Below are 19,383 nucleotides of genomic sequence, written 5' to 3'. Positions count from 1 at the left end.
CTGCAGCTCTGGAGGCTGTTTACAGCAAGGCAAGACTGAATAGCACAGAAGCAGAAAGAATATGACTGATTTTCACACTTGTTCTTCTGAAGCAATGGAATGTACTCTGAAAAAAGTGGCCTGAAGTATCCAAATACCATACAACCATTTGGTTGTGACCTCATCACATCTATTACCATTTACTTTTGCTCACTAGTATTAAAAAGTGCAGGAAATAGAAACTTTGATCATATAGTTAGAGGTTTCATAAGGGACCACAGTGATCTGATTAGAGTTTATACTCCTCCTTGGTTTCTGCAATCTTAATAGAATAGGAGAAGTCTATTAAACCACAGAGTAAAAGATTTAAATGACACAATTACAATGTCTATTGGATGATTTTCTGCTTCAATAGCCAGATATGAAGGTCAGTAGAACCTACTGTGGAAAGCAAGGTTGAAATTTTGCTGTTGGTTCTCACTTGCTCTCTGGACTTTCTTCATGACAAATTTGGCAATGGAAGCAAAAGCGATGGAGAAATTTGCCCACCGCTATTCAAATTACTGTACTTTTCATTTTCCATATCTCGCTGAAGGAAAGATTGACAGTGATTTATTGGTGGCAAGTGCATCACAGCAACTTCAGTCATATATTCCATAATGAAATGCATGAGAGAGTAAGCATTTGGTCCCCTTGCACTGTCCAGATCCCGTTTTAAAACTTTTAGTAATACAAAGGGTTTTATATCGGTGAACAGGAGCCAAGAAGTCCCTGAATGTGTCATTTTGTGCCTATTTGATTTCAAAGTTTTTAAGAAAAGCATCTTTTGGATTTGGCGTATCAGAAGTACAGCATGTGAGAAAGGCTGGCTTCCAGGAGGTAGAGTGGGGACCAGCAAATGTGTGATGGGTGAGAAGTTCCCTTTTTAACCACAGAAAACACCAGTTGTGGAACAAAGTATGGAAATTAGTGTGGTTTATTCTACTGTAATAATCTAATTATGCTGCTGGCTATGGAGTGACAGTCATATCCAAATGCTAAGGGGGAGAGACAAAGGTGGGAGAGGAGGATGGGATGGACCAAAAAAAAACCCATATGATAACAGATAACTAAATGCATCTTCCACCTGTGGACCAGGGAAAAGTGAAGAATTTCATTCTGCTGCAGGATGTAGCCCATAAATGTCACAGAATCATGGAATATTCTCAGTTGGAAAAGACCCATCAGTATGAATTCTAACTCCTGGCCCTGCGCAGGACGTTCCCAAGAGTCACGCTGTGTACCTGAGAGCATTATCCAAGCACTCGAGCTCTGTGAGGCTCGTCGATGCTGTGACAGCTTCCCTAGGGAGCCTGTTCCAGTGCCCAAGAATCCTCTGGGAGAAGAAACTTTTCCTGATATCCAGCCTAACCCTCCCTTGTTGACTTCATGCCATTTCTTCAAGTCCTGTCCTTGGTCATACGAAGGAAGGGATCAGCACCTGCCCCTTGTGAGGATGCTGAAGACCCCCACGAGGTATCCCCTCAGTCTCCTCAAATACAAATAAATATCTTGGATGCTGGAGGATTTCCACAGGGAAACATTATTGCTGTGAAGCACCTCCTGTTCGAAGTATTTTCTGATTGTTTTGATGTAATATGATATTTATTTCTTTTTTTCACATTTTGATATGGATACCATCAAATTTTGGATCTTGCTGTTTTAAAGAGATTTAATGTTGATGGTTCTTCCTGATCCTTTCAAGATGGAGTAATTGGTTATGGAGTATAAGAATTAGCCATTGTTAGCATGAACATCTGAAAATTGAAGCTTATTGACAGAGTTATATGTATTTTTGGTGATCTTTTTTCCTCTTCTGGTGAGATGGTTTTTGTTTTGGATTTTTTAGTCATTAGAACACTTCATGGCTGAAAATTACTTCCCCTGATGACAGAGGCAAGTAATTATAATATCCTTTGTAAAGGGAAGATTATATCAACTGATAATACTAGACATCAAAATCTCTTAAAAATACTAAGGGTTTAAGAAAATGAGAACATTTACTGCTGAATTAACTGACCAACTGTTTCCTATAACAAAGAAGTAGAGACAAGAAGAATATCTAATGGATAGAAGGAAGGAGTTTTTGGGAAGATGTCACTTTTTAGGATGCCAGCACCTAAACACGGCAAGAGGATTTTCTGACTTTTTAAATCCAAGAATCCATTTCCTATTTATTTAGGAGGTGTGAAAATGAACCACTCAGTTTTATTGAGTCCCACTACACCTCTTCTCTCTCATTTTTGAAGGTGCAATAGCAAAATTGTTACTTCTGCCAAAAACATCAGAAGTGACTAGAAGTGATCAAAAGTCACGTTGGAACAATTGTGATTTGGATTTATGTGGAAAAGGACTCAGTTGCTGTGGAAAACAGAGCAGTAAGAGATAGACAGATTTTCCTGAGGCATGTTGTGACAATAGTACAAAGTTTGTGGTAGATTGTTTATTTGCATTTACTCCCAAACCAAAAATGTCACGGCTTAAAAATTTAGGAAGAATTCCGTGCCTTTCCCCTCTTTAAACCTAGCCTTGGGCTATGTTGCTAGATTCATGGAAGTGCCCAGTTATGTTGAGAAATTCTAGCTGATAAAGTACAGGGTAGAGGAAATGTAGAAATGGCACATAGTAGAAATTTGGATCAGATTTCAGCTGGAGTTTCTCAGCTTGAATCTTTCAGCACTTAAAATTGAGTGCATTTGTCTGTGAAATAAGAGATCATGGCTTATCTCGTTCTTATTCAATGGCTATTATTTCAGGAAGCTCTTTAGGAAGTGGATGTGCATATGGGTTGTGTGTAATGAAGGTAGCTCTAGTACAAGGGAAGTTTTTTTTGGGTTTTTGTTTGGTTTTTTCCACATTTATTCTCTGAGCAACCTGGTCTGGTGGAAGGTGTCCTTACCCATGGCAAGGTGGTTGAAACTAGATGATCTTTAAGGTGTCTTCCAACCCAAAATGTTCTTTGACTCCATGTTCCTTGACTTATATATAGATAAATACCTATCTAAAATTTTGCTTAATTTCAAATACTTATTATTGCAAGTGTTATCTTCCAAAATGGATCTCCCAGTAGCTCACAATCTTAATGTGCAAAATATGTGTGATTGAGACAGATTTCTCTTACAGCACGAGAAACAATAGCAATTCTGACCCCATTGCCTATCTTTTTAACAAAAAAAAAAAAAAAAAAAAAGGTTAGGATACAGAATACCTCTTGTGGTTTGGGTTAAAATTTCATTATTAATGAATGTGATTCATAGGTAGAATGTAGGGATTTCCCCCTATGCTATGTAGTAGATCCTTGCTTGTGGTAATTCAGGGTTTTCCCTCTCCTGGTTTTTTAGCTGGGTTATAGAATCTTAATTCTTCCTGTTCTCCTAGATGACTGTATATTAATTTCTTCCTTTCTGCCTAGTCCTGATGGGTTTTTGTAGGATTACCTGCAAGGTAAGTGGTAAAGTGTGACCTTCAGCAGGGCTGTGGTTCAGAGGCTCCCATGTTGTCATTCGGGCTATGACACTGCCTCCCCCTTCCCTGGGAAGGTGCTGACTCTGCTTTAATCTTCATGAGTAAATGAGAGTGAAATTTCATTGCTGTGTTTTGCAGCAACTTGGTGCCTCCTTTTGAATAATCCACTGTTATACCTGATCTCACAGAAACCAAGAACTGATTTGCATTGATGAATTTCTTCATTTTGATATACAGCTTTGGAACACTTACCTTATATGTCTGTCTCCTGATTTTGGTTCATTTTTTCTCCCCCAATGGAATTGGTGATAAAATAATGCACTTTGGCTTAATAATAATAGGAATGAGTACACGTAGTTCTGAAAAAACACACTCATGTCCAGAGCATCTCTCCATTCCAAAAGTAATTTTATTACTTTATTCCAATTAACTCCTATTTTATAACTTCATGTAAAATTTTATAAGTGGTTCTTTGTCTGGTATATGTGAAAATATGTACATTTAGAGTCTATGTTCAGAAAAACTGGGGGAATATTTTCTGAGATATTGAGTATTTTATGATCTATCCCATAGAACAGTATCATTACTGCCTCCAGAACTCATAGCTAAACTCATATGGCTAAACAAAAATGTCAAAAGGTTCCACTTAAATGCCCAAGGAGAAAACAGAGAGTGAAACCAAGATCTGTGGGAGAGGAATTTCTGATGTTAAACAGGAAGCCACAAATATTCAGCAGAAATATTAGCAGAAGCATCATTAATAACTCTACAGATGTACACATGTTCATTTTCTCACTCATTTTGTCCCCGAGGATTATTAATTAATTTATGGGAAACTTAAAATTATTTAAGCCACCTAATTTAATATTTAAACTGGAAATTATGTAAGTGAAAGGAAATAATATTTTTTGTGTGTTTGCCAAACAGCTGATAGGAGGAATATCAGCCAGTCCTGTAGCCATGTAGCTTAGCCAATGTTAAAAAAGAAGTTGTGTTCACTCTTTGACAACTCCAGTACTGATATTATCTGAAGTTTGTGCTGTATATAGAATTTCTTATTCTTTGTGTTCTGTCATAATACCCAACTCCTGCATATATTTTAATTGGAAAATTAGTAGTAGGTTTCTACATGTAGAATTTGGACACAAAGATCCAAGTATTCATTTTAAATCTGTGTGCGCCTTGGTATTTTCTGCAAATCAGTAGAAGCAGAGACAGGAAAAAACCAAATGAAAACCAAGTTCATTGTATTTGGGAAAACTCCAGACCTACTATGCAGTGCCCTGAAAGTGAAAAGCATTTCCTTTGCTACTGTAGATAAAAGGATTGTGTGGGGCCTCTTGCACTGCAGCACTTGTGAGAATCCTGAATTCTAAGTAGAAGTGAAAGGACTTTTACTTGTGTTCAGAAACTAAGTTGATGTTTTTTTCCATACAGAAAATAATTGAAAGGTTGTAAGGACAAAACAACAAAAGAAAAAATCGGAGTAAGAGTATGAGTTGGCCTTGAGTCAATGTTTTATTATATTTAAAAAGTACAGGTGCATTAGTCATATTCTCTGGACGATTTCTTGTAAAAGAGCTTTGGTGTTTGTAAGCTTTCTCTGTGATTAATGTTTTTTTAAAAAATAAAAGTATTTTTTAAATTAGGTGGATTGGTACTTTGGAAATTGATAATGATGGAAACTGAAATTATCTGCTCCTGACTTTCAGGGACACTGAGTGCTGTGCAGAGGAAGCCATTTCTGCTGGGTTTGAGCTGTTGTGTGGTTCTCAGGAAACCTCAGGAGGTGACACAGGACCTGTTGTGAGGCCCCATCTGTTGGTGCCTCCTCTGGCCGCTGCCCATGGCCCTGCATCAGGTACAAGGTGTTAGTCTGTGTAGTCTCTCTGAGGTCACATCCCTCTGCTTTCACTGAAGAGGACCTATTCTCACCATTTAAATCTTGCAGGATAAGCTAGGAATTGAAACCCATGCAGTGCAAAACAAGGGAGTAGTATAGAGTAATAGGGAAGCTGGTTTATGTTTGTTATGCTGCAAAGCAGCTAAACCAAATGAAATCTGTGTAAGTAATAACAAAAAGGTGGGTCACTTCTAGTATGATTTTCAGTATCAAAAGTCTGAGATCTAATCACTCTCAAACTCCTGTTAAAGTTATGTGCTAGAACCCATTAACATGGCCTGGTTTAATTGGTCACCATTAACAGCTGGATGCTGTCAGAGTAGTTTTTTATATATAAGCAACATTCAAACTGAGCAACAGAAAGAGCTGGAATATTAATAATATTTATGATGACAATTAGAAAATTGCATTTTACAAATGTATGGGACTATGTATCTGTCTTATGCTTAGAGAGTTTAAAATATGTTTATTACATCTTTTAAGACATGAATCATTGTTCTGTACCTGAAAAACTGAGCATTAATTATCCAAAGCCATGTGACTGCTGATATCTGTCAGTACAGAGCAGTTTCACTGGACTGAACTTGTAGTGTTGGTGCTCTGTCTTAATGGAAAATAAGGAGATCTGTGGGGCCTGGGAAAGCACCCTGGGTGCTTTTGATTGCAAAATGGGTTATTGATAGGTCAGTACTCATACAGAAACTTTCACTGAGGGAGAGTTTTAAATGAGATTACTATCCATCTTTGTTCTCCCAGTGACTTTTCAACCTACAGTTTCTTTCATTCCACAGAGGAATTTACTGTTTGCTGTGTACCTCTGCTGCTCTTCATCTGACCTTTATTGCTCTGCTGCCCACTGAGTTGTTCTAAAAGCCTAAAAAAGGCATATGTGTCAGACTGGGAAATTTGCTGGAGAATTGTCTTAAACACTGAGACAAATCATATGAGAACCACATAGAACTAGTTAGAAAAATATTTCCTCATCTCACAGAAGTGTCACTTTTTCAGTTTTGACCTTTATTCCCCTCTGTGTCACTCTGAAATGGTGTTGAGATCTCTCAGCTGTTTTAATGAAAAGCACTCAAGAAAGTGTGAGACTGATCCACAGCCATCAGTAGCCTGTGGAGTGGGTACCTCCTCTGGCACCTTGGTGGAGTGTGTCCCAATGGAGAAGCCAAATAAAATAGAGCAGGGTTTGGAGCCCAGCTTCAGCAATCACTTCCTAGCCCAAAAAACTGCACTCTGCTCTGCTCTTGTTTGAATGGTTTTGTTTATAACAGAAATTCCATCCTGGACCTAAGAAAAAGTTTTTGTTCTAAGTTTTGTCAGACTGTTGCAGTGAAAGTTGTAAAATTTCAGTTTCAACAAATCGTTATCCTCCAGTGGAAGAACTTGCACTGAAAAATTCCCAACCCAGTCTGCTTCTGAGTTTGCCTTGTACAACATCTTTTTAAGGGAAGTCTTCCGATGCAGAACAGTTATACTTCATGAGGGCATGAAATATAAAAGGCAGAGAGTAGAAGTATAAAAGGCAGAGAGTCTGGGTCAGAGAATTGACCAGGGCAAATATAATTTGCCACCTCACCCTCTCCCTCCAAAAAATGCAACTGTTGGGAGATGGTTTAAGCCAACCCTGCCCTGTGCAACAGGTGGAAAAGGAGCTTGAGGCAGTAGGTTCCCAGTATTTTGTTCATCAGTGCCATAAAAAAATTAATGTCAGCTCAGATGTTTGGGAATTTGTACTACACCTTTCCCACCACCTCCAGCTGCACCTGTTGCATTCCACCTGTTACCTGGTGTTTGTTCAGCTCTTTGCAAGGTGTAAAACAGGAAATTAAAAGAATTTATAAAAGTAAAATAGAGGGGAAGTAGAGTGTAGCAGCTGTCTTACAGGATGTGAGGCACCTAAAGGGAGAGGCCGACCATAAGGAATGCTTGGAACTGTTCATCTTCAGGTACTGGGTTAGCAATTTAGAAATGGGCCAAATGCTCCGTGCTTAAGGGAAGTGTAAATCTCCCAGGAATAGCACAGATCCTGTAAAAATTTTTTTGCTTCATCTTTGTTTTCAGGTGATGCTTTTTCTAATGGTACCTCTGAAGTAAGGTGGAAAGATTTTCCAATGCTTTGTCCTGTCTGGTATTAATGCAAGAGCTGTAAATGTCAGGCATAACTAAAGTGGTTTTCCTAAAGGTGATGTGGAGGGTAGAAAGGAGGAGTGAAATGAATGAGGAGTTAAGTGTTTGGAAAAGAACAGAATATGGGAAGTAGAAATTATTAAGTAGGTGGAATTTGAAATGTACCTGTAAGAAAAACACAGAAATGGGAGCATTTTTTGTTAAGTCCCCTTTCTGAACTGCATTTCTCCACATTTGAGGGTTCGTAGATTAATTTGTTACGAGCTGGGCGGGGTCAGGAAGAAAAGGAGAGGGAAGAACTTTCTTTTCTCAGCTGCCTGCTGCCCTCTTGTGCAATGATCTGCTCTCTACACTGGTGCGTTTCCTAGCCATTCATAAAGGCAGTGATAAACTTGGAGTTGCTTCTCGGTTTGATGAAATGCTGGATTTGGGGTGCTGAGCTCAAACACTTTTCTGTGTTTCACCCCTTGCAGATGCTGTCCTCATGTCAGCTGGTACTAGCCTTGACCCCTTTGTTGTTCATTGTCCCTACATTTTTTAAGGCTTTAAGGGAGGATGGAGAGACCTGCTCTATCACAGTGTTTGTCTAATCTGTTGTGATAATCTTGATATGAAACCTACTGTATCTCCTGCTACAGCTGGTATGTGAGTACTTCTTTCACTTATTTGGCTTAGAAGTAAAAATCTTTCTGACTTATTTGTTGTCAGATGTTCTCCTGTGGATGGTAGGGAATTAAACTTTATGTGGACCACTAGAATTATGTTCAGCTCTTTTTCCATTCTAATGGAATTGTGCAGCTGATGATCTTGCACCGAGTGTCTGAAAATTCCCTGATAACAGAAAGGAAGCTGGAGGAAGTGTAGCCAGAGGAAGAAAGTGAACTGGGTTTGGGAGAACAAGTGTTTGGAATTAGAATGGGAGGAAGATTGAGAACAGGGGTGGGCAGTGAAGTTTAATAATAATGTTATCTTCAAAAAATGGAAAGAGGTAAGAGAATTGTACAAAGAGTCTAAAAAGAGCAGGAGAACTCCTGGTAGGTTGTTGGACACTTAAGGAAGGGACACATGGACACAGTATCCATTTGTACATCCTCTTGCAAAGGGAAAAGAGCTGCTGAAGAGCCTGACTGGTGTGGTAAGGGATGTTTTTAAACATGATCTTCATGATATTACAACAGTAACACTATTGGACCTTCAGCTATGTGAAGAGGAAAAGTGCAAACTAAACGGGAAGTGGAGAACTTAGTTGTTATGTCTGTGGTGTATCTCAAAGCTCACTGTCATGACAGTGATACTCAGCTTGCCGGTCTTGTGTCTGAAACTGCTTTGAATTTCCAAACTGCCATCAAAAGGTGGCAGTACAGCAGTTTGGGCAAAGATTTTTGAGTAGGAAAAGTTCTCTTTTACCTTTGCTCCTGTTAGAACATGGGTCATCAGCCCAAGTGCAAAGCAGAGAACACTGTAGGGAAGTTTTGTAGTTGCCTATTTGCAGTAAGAAATATTCCCTGTGGGTATTCCCACTGGATGGAGGGATCCCTCCTGTCTTTGCACACAAGAAAGCAGCAGGAATCACATATGCTGGGATTCATCCAGAATTGACAGTCAACTGTTAGTCAAGTCTGACTCATCTCACTCGGTGAGATGCAGAAATACTCAGGAACAATTTACCCCATTCCAAACCACGTCTGTGAAACAAGTGGCTGGAAAATCCACAGGGAACAGTTCCCTCACAGGTAACTACAAAAATGTATTTTTGAAGAAAAGAACAAGAGGAAATGGTAGTAGCTAAAATTGTTTAATATCACAGGCATATAAATTAAATCAGACCACATAGTCCTTAGTATGAACATTCCCTTTACAGAAATGCAATAAATAATTAAATTAGATTAATCAACTGGTATAAAAATAAAGAATCTTCTCAGTAAAAGTAAATATTATACAAAATTGTATATACCATGCTAAAACACATCTCGAAGTGCCTACAAAGGGCACTTATGATCAAAATCATAAATATATTGTAAAGCCTCCCTGGGAGGTAATCAGCTTTTATGGCTTACATGATGTACTCTGTTAATGAAACACGTAGTTTCTGCAGAGTGTACTTAGTACAAAGAGAGTTCATCTCCTGAAAGGAAATAAGTCAAGAGGGTGTACACATTTAGATTTGTGGTGTCTGGTCCTTCTTAAGGTCACAAGTTCCTCCTGGGGCATCTTCATTTTTCCTTCTGAGAATGCTGTTGTAGAACAAGACGATGTCTTCTTGAACACTGGTTTGTTCTGCACAGATTTCCTGTTTTTCATTCATCCTGTTCTTCAAACAGCACACCCTGAATAATACGCTCAGTTTTTGATCACTCTGACAAATCAAAGAGTGAACACAAGTCCTCACATCTCATAAATCAATGCATATTTGAAGTGCACTGAGTTGCCCACAGTGATTACACTGACAGTGCCCAGAGGTGTGGTGTTGGCCAAAATCAGCTGTGCTAATTTTTTGTTTTATATTCTCCATACATAGCTGGACTGGCTTGTCCAGTAATTTCAGTTTTAAGGCACGATCTCTAAGCAATTAACCCTCTACTTTTGTTGCAGTTTCTCACTAGTTTTTTGAATACTACAAGTGAGCATTTTAAATTAAGTTCTACAGGTACAAGAAATAACCTCAATTAATAAGCAAGTATATTGTGTTTAAAACAAGAAAAATAAGCTTTAGCACTATGTTTGTTGTGATAAAATCCAAAGTTAAAAACAGTGAAGCAAGTCACTAAACAGAAGTAGGTGCATTACTTACTGCATTACATGCTGCCTCTTGGACAAAACTCAGGCATTGCTGCAGTGTAGGCTGGAGTACTTAGTTAGCTTATGACATTTCTGTAGGAAATTGCTTTTCATTCATAAAACACTCATCCCAGGTACATGTTTTGTAATGATTGCTGATAAATATGTAATACACAATGTTGTGTTTGTCAGGGCATGGTAATCCCATTTTGTCTGCCTGACAAGAATTTTAACATGCTCTTTTAGAACAGCGATTTCAATGCACTTAGCAAGTTACTGGAAAAGACATTTACAGATAAAGAAATACATACTGTACTCTTTGTACAAAAATAAAGCTCTTTCTCCAAAACCCTGCACATGCAAATATTCCATGGAGCTGCAGAAGAAATGCTGGTTTATTGCTTGTCCTTCTAGGACTCGCATAAAAATGCACTTAATTCATGATAAAGGAATTTGATTAAAACCCCCAATTTGTATTTGTAAAAAAATACAGATTAGAAGCATCAGCAGGTACACTGCAACTGCAGGATGTGCTTGAATGTTTACCCAGTTGATTTTATCCAAATCTGGAATGGAATTTTACCTGGACTTTGTCTATTGCAGTTGCAGCAGCATCTTTGCATAGTGCTCACCAATTGGTGATGAAGGGACTTAATGGGTAGGTAAGTCAGAGAAATGGGGATAGAAGGTACAGAAAGAACATGATTTAAACTCAATACTTCGATTACTTACATATGAGTGGTAGTTCTTTTTTAGAATGTTAATCCTGATGCAGTAATGTGGAAACATTGAGGTATGAGGTAGAACATTACACAGAGGAAAAGCAGGTTTTGAAACAGAAAAAGGAAAGGAGAAGAAAAAGATGTTCTAAATCAAAATGACCATCAAAATGACCAGAAACAAGGAGAGTTCACTTGGTTTGCTGTGCCCTGAAGATCTTCCTTCCTCTTTCTGATGTACATTTTTGAGGAGGTTCACATTTCAGGACAGTGAAAATGTGGAGGCAGCACATTTTGTATTAGTTTTCCTTTAGGTCGATGACATTGGTAGGAATGGAAATATTTTTAATACTACCTCATTATTTTTGGAGGTAACTAAGCTTGTCATTTTCCATCCTAAAACTAAATGCAGTTTTCCAGTTTCCTCTCTCTACCACATTTCTACTAAGTAGAGAGAAAATGAGATGAAAGGTTAATTTTTACTGGAACACTTTATGCTCTTTTCCAAGATCAGTTTCCTCATGTGGGGCTAATATCTGTTTGTGGCAAATTAGCAGTTACTGCTCAGATGGAAGAACCCAGTGGTTCAGAATCCTTGTAAACAAAATATGGTGGTATATAATTAAGCTGCCAAAACTAGTTTTAAGTGCGGTAATACTCACTTTCATTTAAAAAATTGTCAGTGATATCTCTGGCCATAGTTCCACCAAAATGTTCAGGATTCAGAAGCTGTACAGGAAGGTTTCCACAGAACAAAAAATTTGACAGATTTTCAAAGAAAAAATGGCAAATAACAAGCTGTAAAAATTAACCAGGAGGAAAGAGAGTGAATAGTGTTAAGGGTACATTAATATGAAGGTAAATGCTGTCCTCTGAGAAAGAGCACTATGCATTAGAGCTGTTTCATTCTGACTAATCATCAATTACTGTATTTATTGGACATTTTGCAGTGGCTGGTTGTACCAACCTGTCACACCTCTGCTGTATTTATCATGTTAAGCTGGGGCAGTGTAAACAAAATTCCATTTTCTGAAACAGGATTTCCCCTCAGAATCCTGTATCTCCACTTGGAGCATGTGGGTTACATCTCTTCCTATTGGAGCACATGGCAAATGTGCCATTAGCTTCAAGATGTTAATCACAGACATACAGTAGGATTTGTAAATGTTTTTTCCAGTATTGAGAAGGCAGTTAAGTGCAGGACATTTTTCCATAGTTAGCTAAGATGCAGTCTAAGAACTTATAAATAAAACTCTGTGTGTGGTATTATTGTAAATAAGGAAATCAGCCCAAGCAGATTCCTTTGAAGCTTCAAAACCCCTGATAATTTTTCTGTTAATTTTCTTAAAATAGTTGCAGAAATCTCTGCATGGAATTCAGTTAAGGTCAAAGCAAAAATACAAAAGTAACCATCTCATGTGTTTCTAGTTCAGCAGAAGGGGGACAGTTCAGACCCTTACAAGAGCCTGTTTTTGTGAAATTACAATTTCATTTTCCCTGTAAGGTGGGGCTAGAATAATTTGCAAAATAGCATCTATCTGACAAATACCCATCCAAATAAGACTCCTTAATAATTTGGGAGAAGCTTTCACTTACTACACACAGAGAATACATCATGGTAGCACTGGGAAGTATTTACATTTTTCACATCTTAAATATAACATAGTGTCTGCTTTAAAAAAAAATATTTTCATGGCCTTCAGCTCTGGTGTGTCCTAGATTAGTTCTTGAATAGCTGTAAAAACAACACATTGTTAGTAAGTATGTAAAATAAGGGTATCTTTAATGGTTTTTAAAATGTCAAAAAGCACCCAGGAGGAATGAATTCTGCTTACCATTTTCATTAGATTTTCAAAGCCCTTCAAAAATTCTTTGGGGGTTTTCTTCTCATAATATTCACATGTAAACTCACAGTGCTGGAAGATAAAAGAAAATCATGGCACTTCTAAACAGCACATCACAATCCTAAATCAAACCTCAAGCTTTCTCACTGAAAAATCAAGAAGATTGTAATCAATGCCTTTTCTAGCTGGAAAAGCTCTGACACAAGCTCTTTCAAAAGGGAAGGAATTTAGTAATGACACCTTTCACTCACATTTTCTGCAGTGATACCTGTCCTTCTGCCAGCACATTGTGTAGTTGCCAAGTACACATATGCGACTTTTTAGCATCATAGGGAATGCTTCTCCCAAAAGTGCAAAAATTGGACTTTTAAATTTTCAAAGTAATGAAAGGCAGATTGTTTTTTCTAACAGATTTGCTTTCTACAATTCCCCCACTGCAGGGGGCATCTGCTATAGAAAATAAGGAGCAATGATCACAGTTCTGAGCACTGTGAGGAAATCCTACCTCTCTAGGGTCTTTGTAGTTGAATTTGCTCACGATTCTAATGGCTTTGGCAAACGCCTCATTCTCTTGGCTGCTCGCTGGTTGCAATTTCTGGATGCCCTTCTTGAAGCAGGTCACAGCTGTGGACAGGCATCCCTCCTAGGGCAGAAGAAGGAACTGTTTTAAAGCCGATGTTGCAGTACATTTTCCTGCTCATGTTAGACTGTGGTCCATGTGCAGAAGTATTTCCTAACAAAATAAATGTCCACTTGGCTATTAATCATGACAGCATTTGAAATAAAACAATCTTGAAGAGTAGATCAGTTACATGTAGGTTTTCACCTACTAAAGCACAAGCATTTTGTTTTTAAAAAATTAAAAATATCAGTGCTATGTGTGGGAATATACTTTTTTCTTTCTCATTTTGGTGCCCTTTCTAATAATGTCTAGTTAACAATTAGAATTGACATAGAACTGCGTATTTTCAAATACTATTAAAATGTTCTTATATGATAGCATCAGAAATTATGCAGAAACTATCCCCCAAACTAACATAACAGTCAACAGAGAGAGAAAAGCAATGGTTACTGAAGCCAATTTAAGTTGCTTCATGTTTTCCAAAGAAGGAAGCTGCTGATTACACATATCAGAAAGGTTCCAAAGCCATCATCCTTGTCTGCATACCAACTGTTACCCAAGCTGAGTCTCGTCTGTCTTATGAGGTGTCACTGGAGTTTGCTGCTTGGGCCAGGAACAAGGCAGCCTTCATGGATGTTGCCTATAGCAAATTTTACTAGCAACATTCTGTGTCGGTCAGATAAAGCATTTTGTTTTCCTTAAAAGCCACACGTTTATATTTGTTTCAAGCATCCTTACTGTAACCGGCCTTGCTTACTGGAAAAAAACACTACTCGTTTTTTAAAGAGATTGATTTTCCAGTTGAAACTGAAAACATTTTTGTCTCGTTCGTGCTGAGCTGAGAAACCAGAATTTCTCATCTGTGCTGCCTTTTCTGTTTTGCTGAGCTGTCAGTTACAACTGAGGCAGCCAGTGATAAGGGCGCTGCAAGGATTGTGGGGCCTGGCGTATTGTCACGGGCTGAGCACTTTGGAGACGAGGCATGAAGGAGAGCACAGACCACTGGAAATGTCTGAGGGGGGCTAGAAATGTGTAAAATATCAGAGGCAGTTGACAGCAGTAGTTTGCATCTGACTCAAACTGGCTTTACAGATGAGCTCATAGAGCCCTTGCTTCCGGATTTGGTGATCAGCGGGCTGAGATACAGATCCAGGGCACGTCAGCATCGTGTCACTCAGTGACACTTCAGCTGCAGTGAGTGTCACCAGCAGCAGAGCTCATTTGTCTTCCAGGCTGGAATTGCCTCAGCCTTAACACTGCTTTTTCAGTCTCAGCCTGTTTTCCCTTGAATTGATGTCCTCTAACCTCTCTTGATTCAAGGGAAAGGATACTTCATTGTTAAGGGTATGAGGAATTTGTGTGGGATTGAATTGTGGCTAACAGTCCAGACAAAGGAACTTCAAGGAAGCCAAAATAGATTGGGATAAACCACCTAATTCTAATTGTTGTAATAGGTGATTTTCTCATTGAATATTCAAGACCAAATGCAAATCTGGCGTGAGCAGGTTATAATAAAAATAAATTCCAAATATTTTGATATTTGAAATGTGGTTATTTGAACAACTTTTTAATAAATTGGGTTTCAATAGCCTGTGATGGCACTTAATCATCTTGAGTTCTGCTTTGTCATGCACTGTTTAGTCACCCCTGTAGGATGAAAAGTTTGTTGATTTGCTATTACCACACTATTACTATTACCACACTAATGTTTTTTACATGTTTTACGTCAGAAGCTGAACCCTATCAACTTAATACCTTCTAAATATGTGAATTTTCTATCTTGTCTAGTATTCAGAGGAGGCACTTGGGACCTCTCAGAATCAGACAGTAAAGCCCTAAGCTTCAAGTGAGCCCTGGGCTGCTGTTGTTTTCCTTCCTGAGGTGAGCATGACTTTTTTTAAGAAGAAAACCCCAACAACCTCATTAAGCAATTAGTCACTAGTTGTATTTCCTTAGTTTCAGAGGCAGCGGCAAACACTAGATTAAAATGACAGCTAATAATCTCCTCCTTTTCACTTTGACACCACAAGTTAGAAGAAGTTTTAGTGGAAAAAGCCCAGCACTGAGTTTGGGCACCGAAGTTCTTTCTAGCAATTCAAAGGAATGCATCTAGTTTGATTGTGCTTCTGTATATTTTTTGGCAAGTTAAACATGCACTGAGCTGTAAAGCCTAGGAAGAGGCTAACCAAAACCTGTGTGAAATGAGGTGAGTTTTTTCCCTTTCTTCTGCTTGCAAGTGAGTTTAGAATCCTGTATAGATAATTTTTTAAAAATGCCTACAGCTTTTGCAGCATAGTAACGCATAATGGTGGCTTTTATATGTCAATCAAAATTGTCTGTACTACAAAATAGGGCTCAAAAATTTAAGACAGCTAATAAGACAAGTATAATATTAGGTAGCCACAGGTTGCTCTACACCTCAGTTGCATGTTGCATGTTATCAAATTAGCAAGGACTTACCTCCGAAGTTTTTAAAATGTGATTTTACTATGATTAGTATTTAAATTCACAATACATCCTGCATCCTACTACTTTTGAGAGTGCACAGACTTGATGACTCACTGTTTATAAGAAGATCTTAACCTTGGAAGATGCAGAATATCAGCACTAAATAATGTATAAATACATATCTGTATTAAAAAGGGGTTCACAGAGAGCTGCTCTTGTATTTTTAACTAGTTATAATTTAAAGAAAATATTTGCAGATGCAGTTTTGTCTTCCTGTTGGTAGCACAGTCCCTGCACAAACAAACTCAGAGAGAGCAGTGTGACTGCACATGAGAGGAGGCACTTGTTGACATGGCCTTGCAGTGCCACCCTTGTCATTTGGCTGCTGTGGGAGACAAGGGGGGTAGCTCAGCCATGCTGGAGCTCATGGCAGCTGGAGACACTTGCACTCCAAATACCTGCATCCCCAAAAGCACTGCTGCTCATCTGGCTCTTGGATGAATCCCTACTCTTAGCACTATTTCTTAATTAAATGGAATATTTGCAACTCTGGATCTGTTGATGGGTTATGATACACCTACAGTAGCAAAATAGTAATTGTGATGTCAAAATATAAACACTTCTGCTATTAAATATCCAGAAAAGGGAACTTCTGGGAAATATTTTCTTACTCTGTCTAGTTTGCATTAAGAGTACTAGGTCAGAGTTGTGGAGAAGACATTCTCCACTTGTCAATGGAATAAGCCAGTACAAAATCAAAATAATATAATTATGAAAAAGAATTTAAAGCAGTCTCACCACAAGGCTTTCTGGTGTATGCAGCAATTCAGCATCCTAAAATAAAACAAATCTAAGTTAGAAAAGCTTTAACATTTGAAAGTGATGTCTCTCACAAGATATATCCTATGCAATATATAATGTTTGAAAGGAATTTCAATATTATGACAAATGCCATCACTTACCTTATCTTTCACCATGCTTTCTAAGTCTCTAATTTTCTTTTGAATCTGTTTGTATTTTAATGTTCTGGGTGAAGATGCAGTCAGCACCATAGTGGAGCAGAAGAAAAGCATGCAGAAAATAATCATCCTCTTCATCCTGATGAGTTCTGTTTTAAAATATGCCAGGAGCAGAGTTGTGCTGTTCAAGTGTGACACTCCAGTTTGAGCTGTGCTCAGGTAAGCTCTGCACCTACCTATATATTACTCCCTGCTGGAGATGGAGACCCCACCCATTTCAGTTTGGAAAGCTTTGTAGAATGGATTTATGAGTAACCCTTTTTTCTTTTCCACTGGCTAGGTGCATGTATGCAAGCTTGTGCGTGGGGGGGCAGGGATTGATGGAGTGAAAGAAAATGTGCCCCATCTGCACATTGGACAGGAAAAAAGAGAAAAGGGTGAATTCCCATTTTCACTTTGAGTCAAGAAATGAACGTACTAAAAAGCTGGTACTTAGAAACCACAGGCCTAGGTAAACAAAGAATCTGCATTTTTTTCCTCTGTAATACAGCAATTAATCTCTTCAGTCCATCTGCAGCTCTTCTGTACTGTTCTGGAGAAATATGACAGGACTTCGTTGAAAATTTAAATTTAATTATCTCACTTTATGGCTCCAAATAGCTTGTTAGCTATTTACTCCTGATGAACTGTGGCTTTTTTATTCTCAGCTTGGATTGTGTTAGAGCTGTGAGTAAAAGCTCATCTTAGCATTTAAACCAGCTGAAATTAGCTTTATATTTGCTCGGAACCAGTAGCAGATATATTAACAACATTGTGGAGGGTATGTCCACTGGGAGTGGAGGATGCAGGGAGATAGCTTGTCCTGGGAGAGATGAATCTCTGAAGCATGCCCATTATCAAGAGGGGAGCAGTACAGGAAGAGCAGGGACAAAATCCTGGTGTGTCAGTCCCCAGTGCTCATGGCACCTAAACACATTTAGTTACATCCTTCAGCAGCTGAGAATTTCCTTGGGAATGTAGAAGAATGTATGAAGTCCAAACAAAAGTCTGTGCAGGCACTAGGAATTTATTTGACTTCCCACTCTAGGAATCCATTGATTTTTAAATCACTGATCATGACATTTCATCACAAAGAGAGGAAAAACAGCTTTAAATTACTTTAATGTATTATCATTATTTAATTACTGTCAATAGCATTGAAGGGTTCCTATGTGGAATTAGTAGAGGGCAGTTAAAGTCACTTGGGCACCTTCACTTGTGATGAATAAAAAGATGGTCATGTGTCTGTCAAATTAAATCTTTTCCTCTGAAAATCTGAATATTCCAGATGGCTTTGGGGCTGCTTTACAAAATCTACACAGAGTTTGGAATACAATTGGTAACCTGTGTCATATGCTGATAAAATGTCCTTGTATAGATCTGTCTGGTGGGTGAATCTGGGCTGTCAGGCTGGGTCACTTGTTCATTGTTCATTTAAAAATGAGTGTTTAAGCTGGTGAGAGCTCTATCTGACATACTCTAGCATGTTTCTTTTTTGTTTAGAAATGAGTATTTACTCCATGTTGTTTATGTGCTTAAGTTTTTTTCACCATTCAGAAAAGGAATAGCTTAAAGGAATAAATTTTATAGGTGTGTGTGTAAATACACATAACTGCACTCAGTCTCATGTATGCACATAATCTCTCCTGGTGAAAGGGGTAGCTACTAACACCCAATAGAACAGAAATTCTGAAAAATGAGAACTGAAACAAGAAAAAATACTTTCTTCTACCACATAGTCTGAAACTTTATTTCTTGAAGAAAAGGTAGTGTGATGATTTCCCCCCCTCTGCAGACTCAAAATAATTTCAGATAAGCAGCACAGCTGCACTATGAATTACAGAGGATCTCAGTAGGTTTTATTTGAAATGTCTGTTAATTTATGGCTAGAGTTCAGTAAAGGAAATCAACAGCATCTTTGATTTGAGAAACTACAGTGAACAATGCTTCTTTTTATCCTCTCTCCCTCCATCCCATTCCTGTGAAGCACTGCAAATTTTTTTTTTGTCTGTTGTCTTACACCTCCCTGAGGCTGCTGAGAACAGAGAGAGAGATTATTTCCAATAGTGGTGTTCTTTACACAAAGAGGGGACTTGGCTCTGCTCCTCTTTACCATAACTTTTCCGTAGTTTGTTGCCTGGTTATGTGGATGAGCATTCATTTATCCTCAATCCACTTTTTGATTTACTATTGGAAGTATTCATAGTAAAGAAACAGGCTGGTGCTAATGTTTGCTTTTACTTGTTTTGTCAGTATTTCAACTGTGGATTCTTCTGGGAAGTTTCTTTGAGCCCAGCTACAGTAGGTGGTCGTGGTTGCATTGTCAGCCATTTATACATCTTTATTTGGTTGCTAGGTTGGTAACTTCCCACTTGGATGTGTAATAGGACTCCTATTAGCTGTGATATATTGTGGTGGTTGGCAGTGTTTCATGCAAAGAGATCACTGTAGG

The 19,383-nt window shown here is 38.3% G+C and overlaps 2 protein-coding genes across 3 annotated transcripts in view; one reads left to right on the top strand and one right to left on the bottom strand.

Moving 5' to 3' along the window:
• Positions 1-468: 468 nt before the first annotated feature.
• On the bottom strand, positions 469-18,524 carry IL21 (interleukin 21). The gene is made up of 3 exons (XM_085579324.1): positions 16,896-18,524; positions 16,732-16,767; positions 469-13,506 (listed from the first exon to the last, which is right to left on the bottom strand). Exons 1-3 carry the CDS (start codon positions 17,028-17,030, stop codon positions 13,231-13,233), a joined length of 447 nt encoding a protein of 148 aa, XP_085435450.1. The 5' UTR covers positions 17,031-18,524; the 3' UTR covers positions 469-13,230.
• BBS12 (Bardet-Biedl syndrome 12) overlaps positions 12,602-19,383 on the top strand; it is a 43,679-nt gene continuing 36,897 nt past the window's right edge. For both annotated transcript variants that reach the window (XM_085579317.1, XM_085579316.1), the window contains exon 1: positions 12,602-17,111. The gene's annotated coding sequence lies outside the window, so the exon portion shown is untranslated. The remainder of the gene's footprint in view (positions 17,112-19,383) is intronic.

The sequence above is a fragment of the Lonchura striata genome, chromosome 4 (assembly GCF_050655825.1).
Source record: "Lonchura striata isolate lonStrDom1 chromosome 4, ASM5065582v1, whole genome shotgun sequence".
Classification (NCBI taxonomy): domain Eukaryota; kingdom Metazoa; phylum Chordata; class Aves; order Passeriformes; family Estrildidae; genus Lonchura; species Lonchura striata.
The sequence above is the reverse complement of the archived record's forward strand: the minus strand, read 5'-3'. Positions and strand labels throughout refer to the sequence as shown.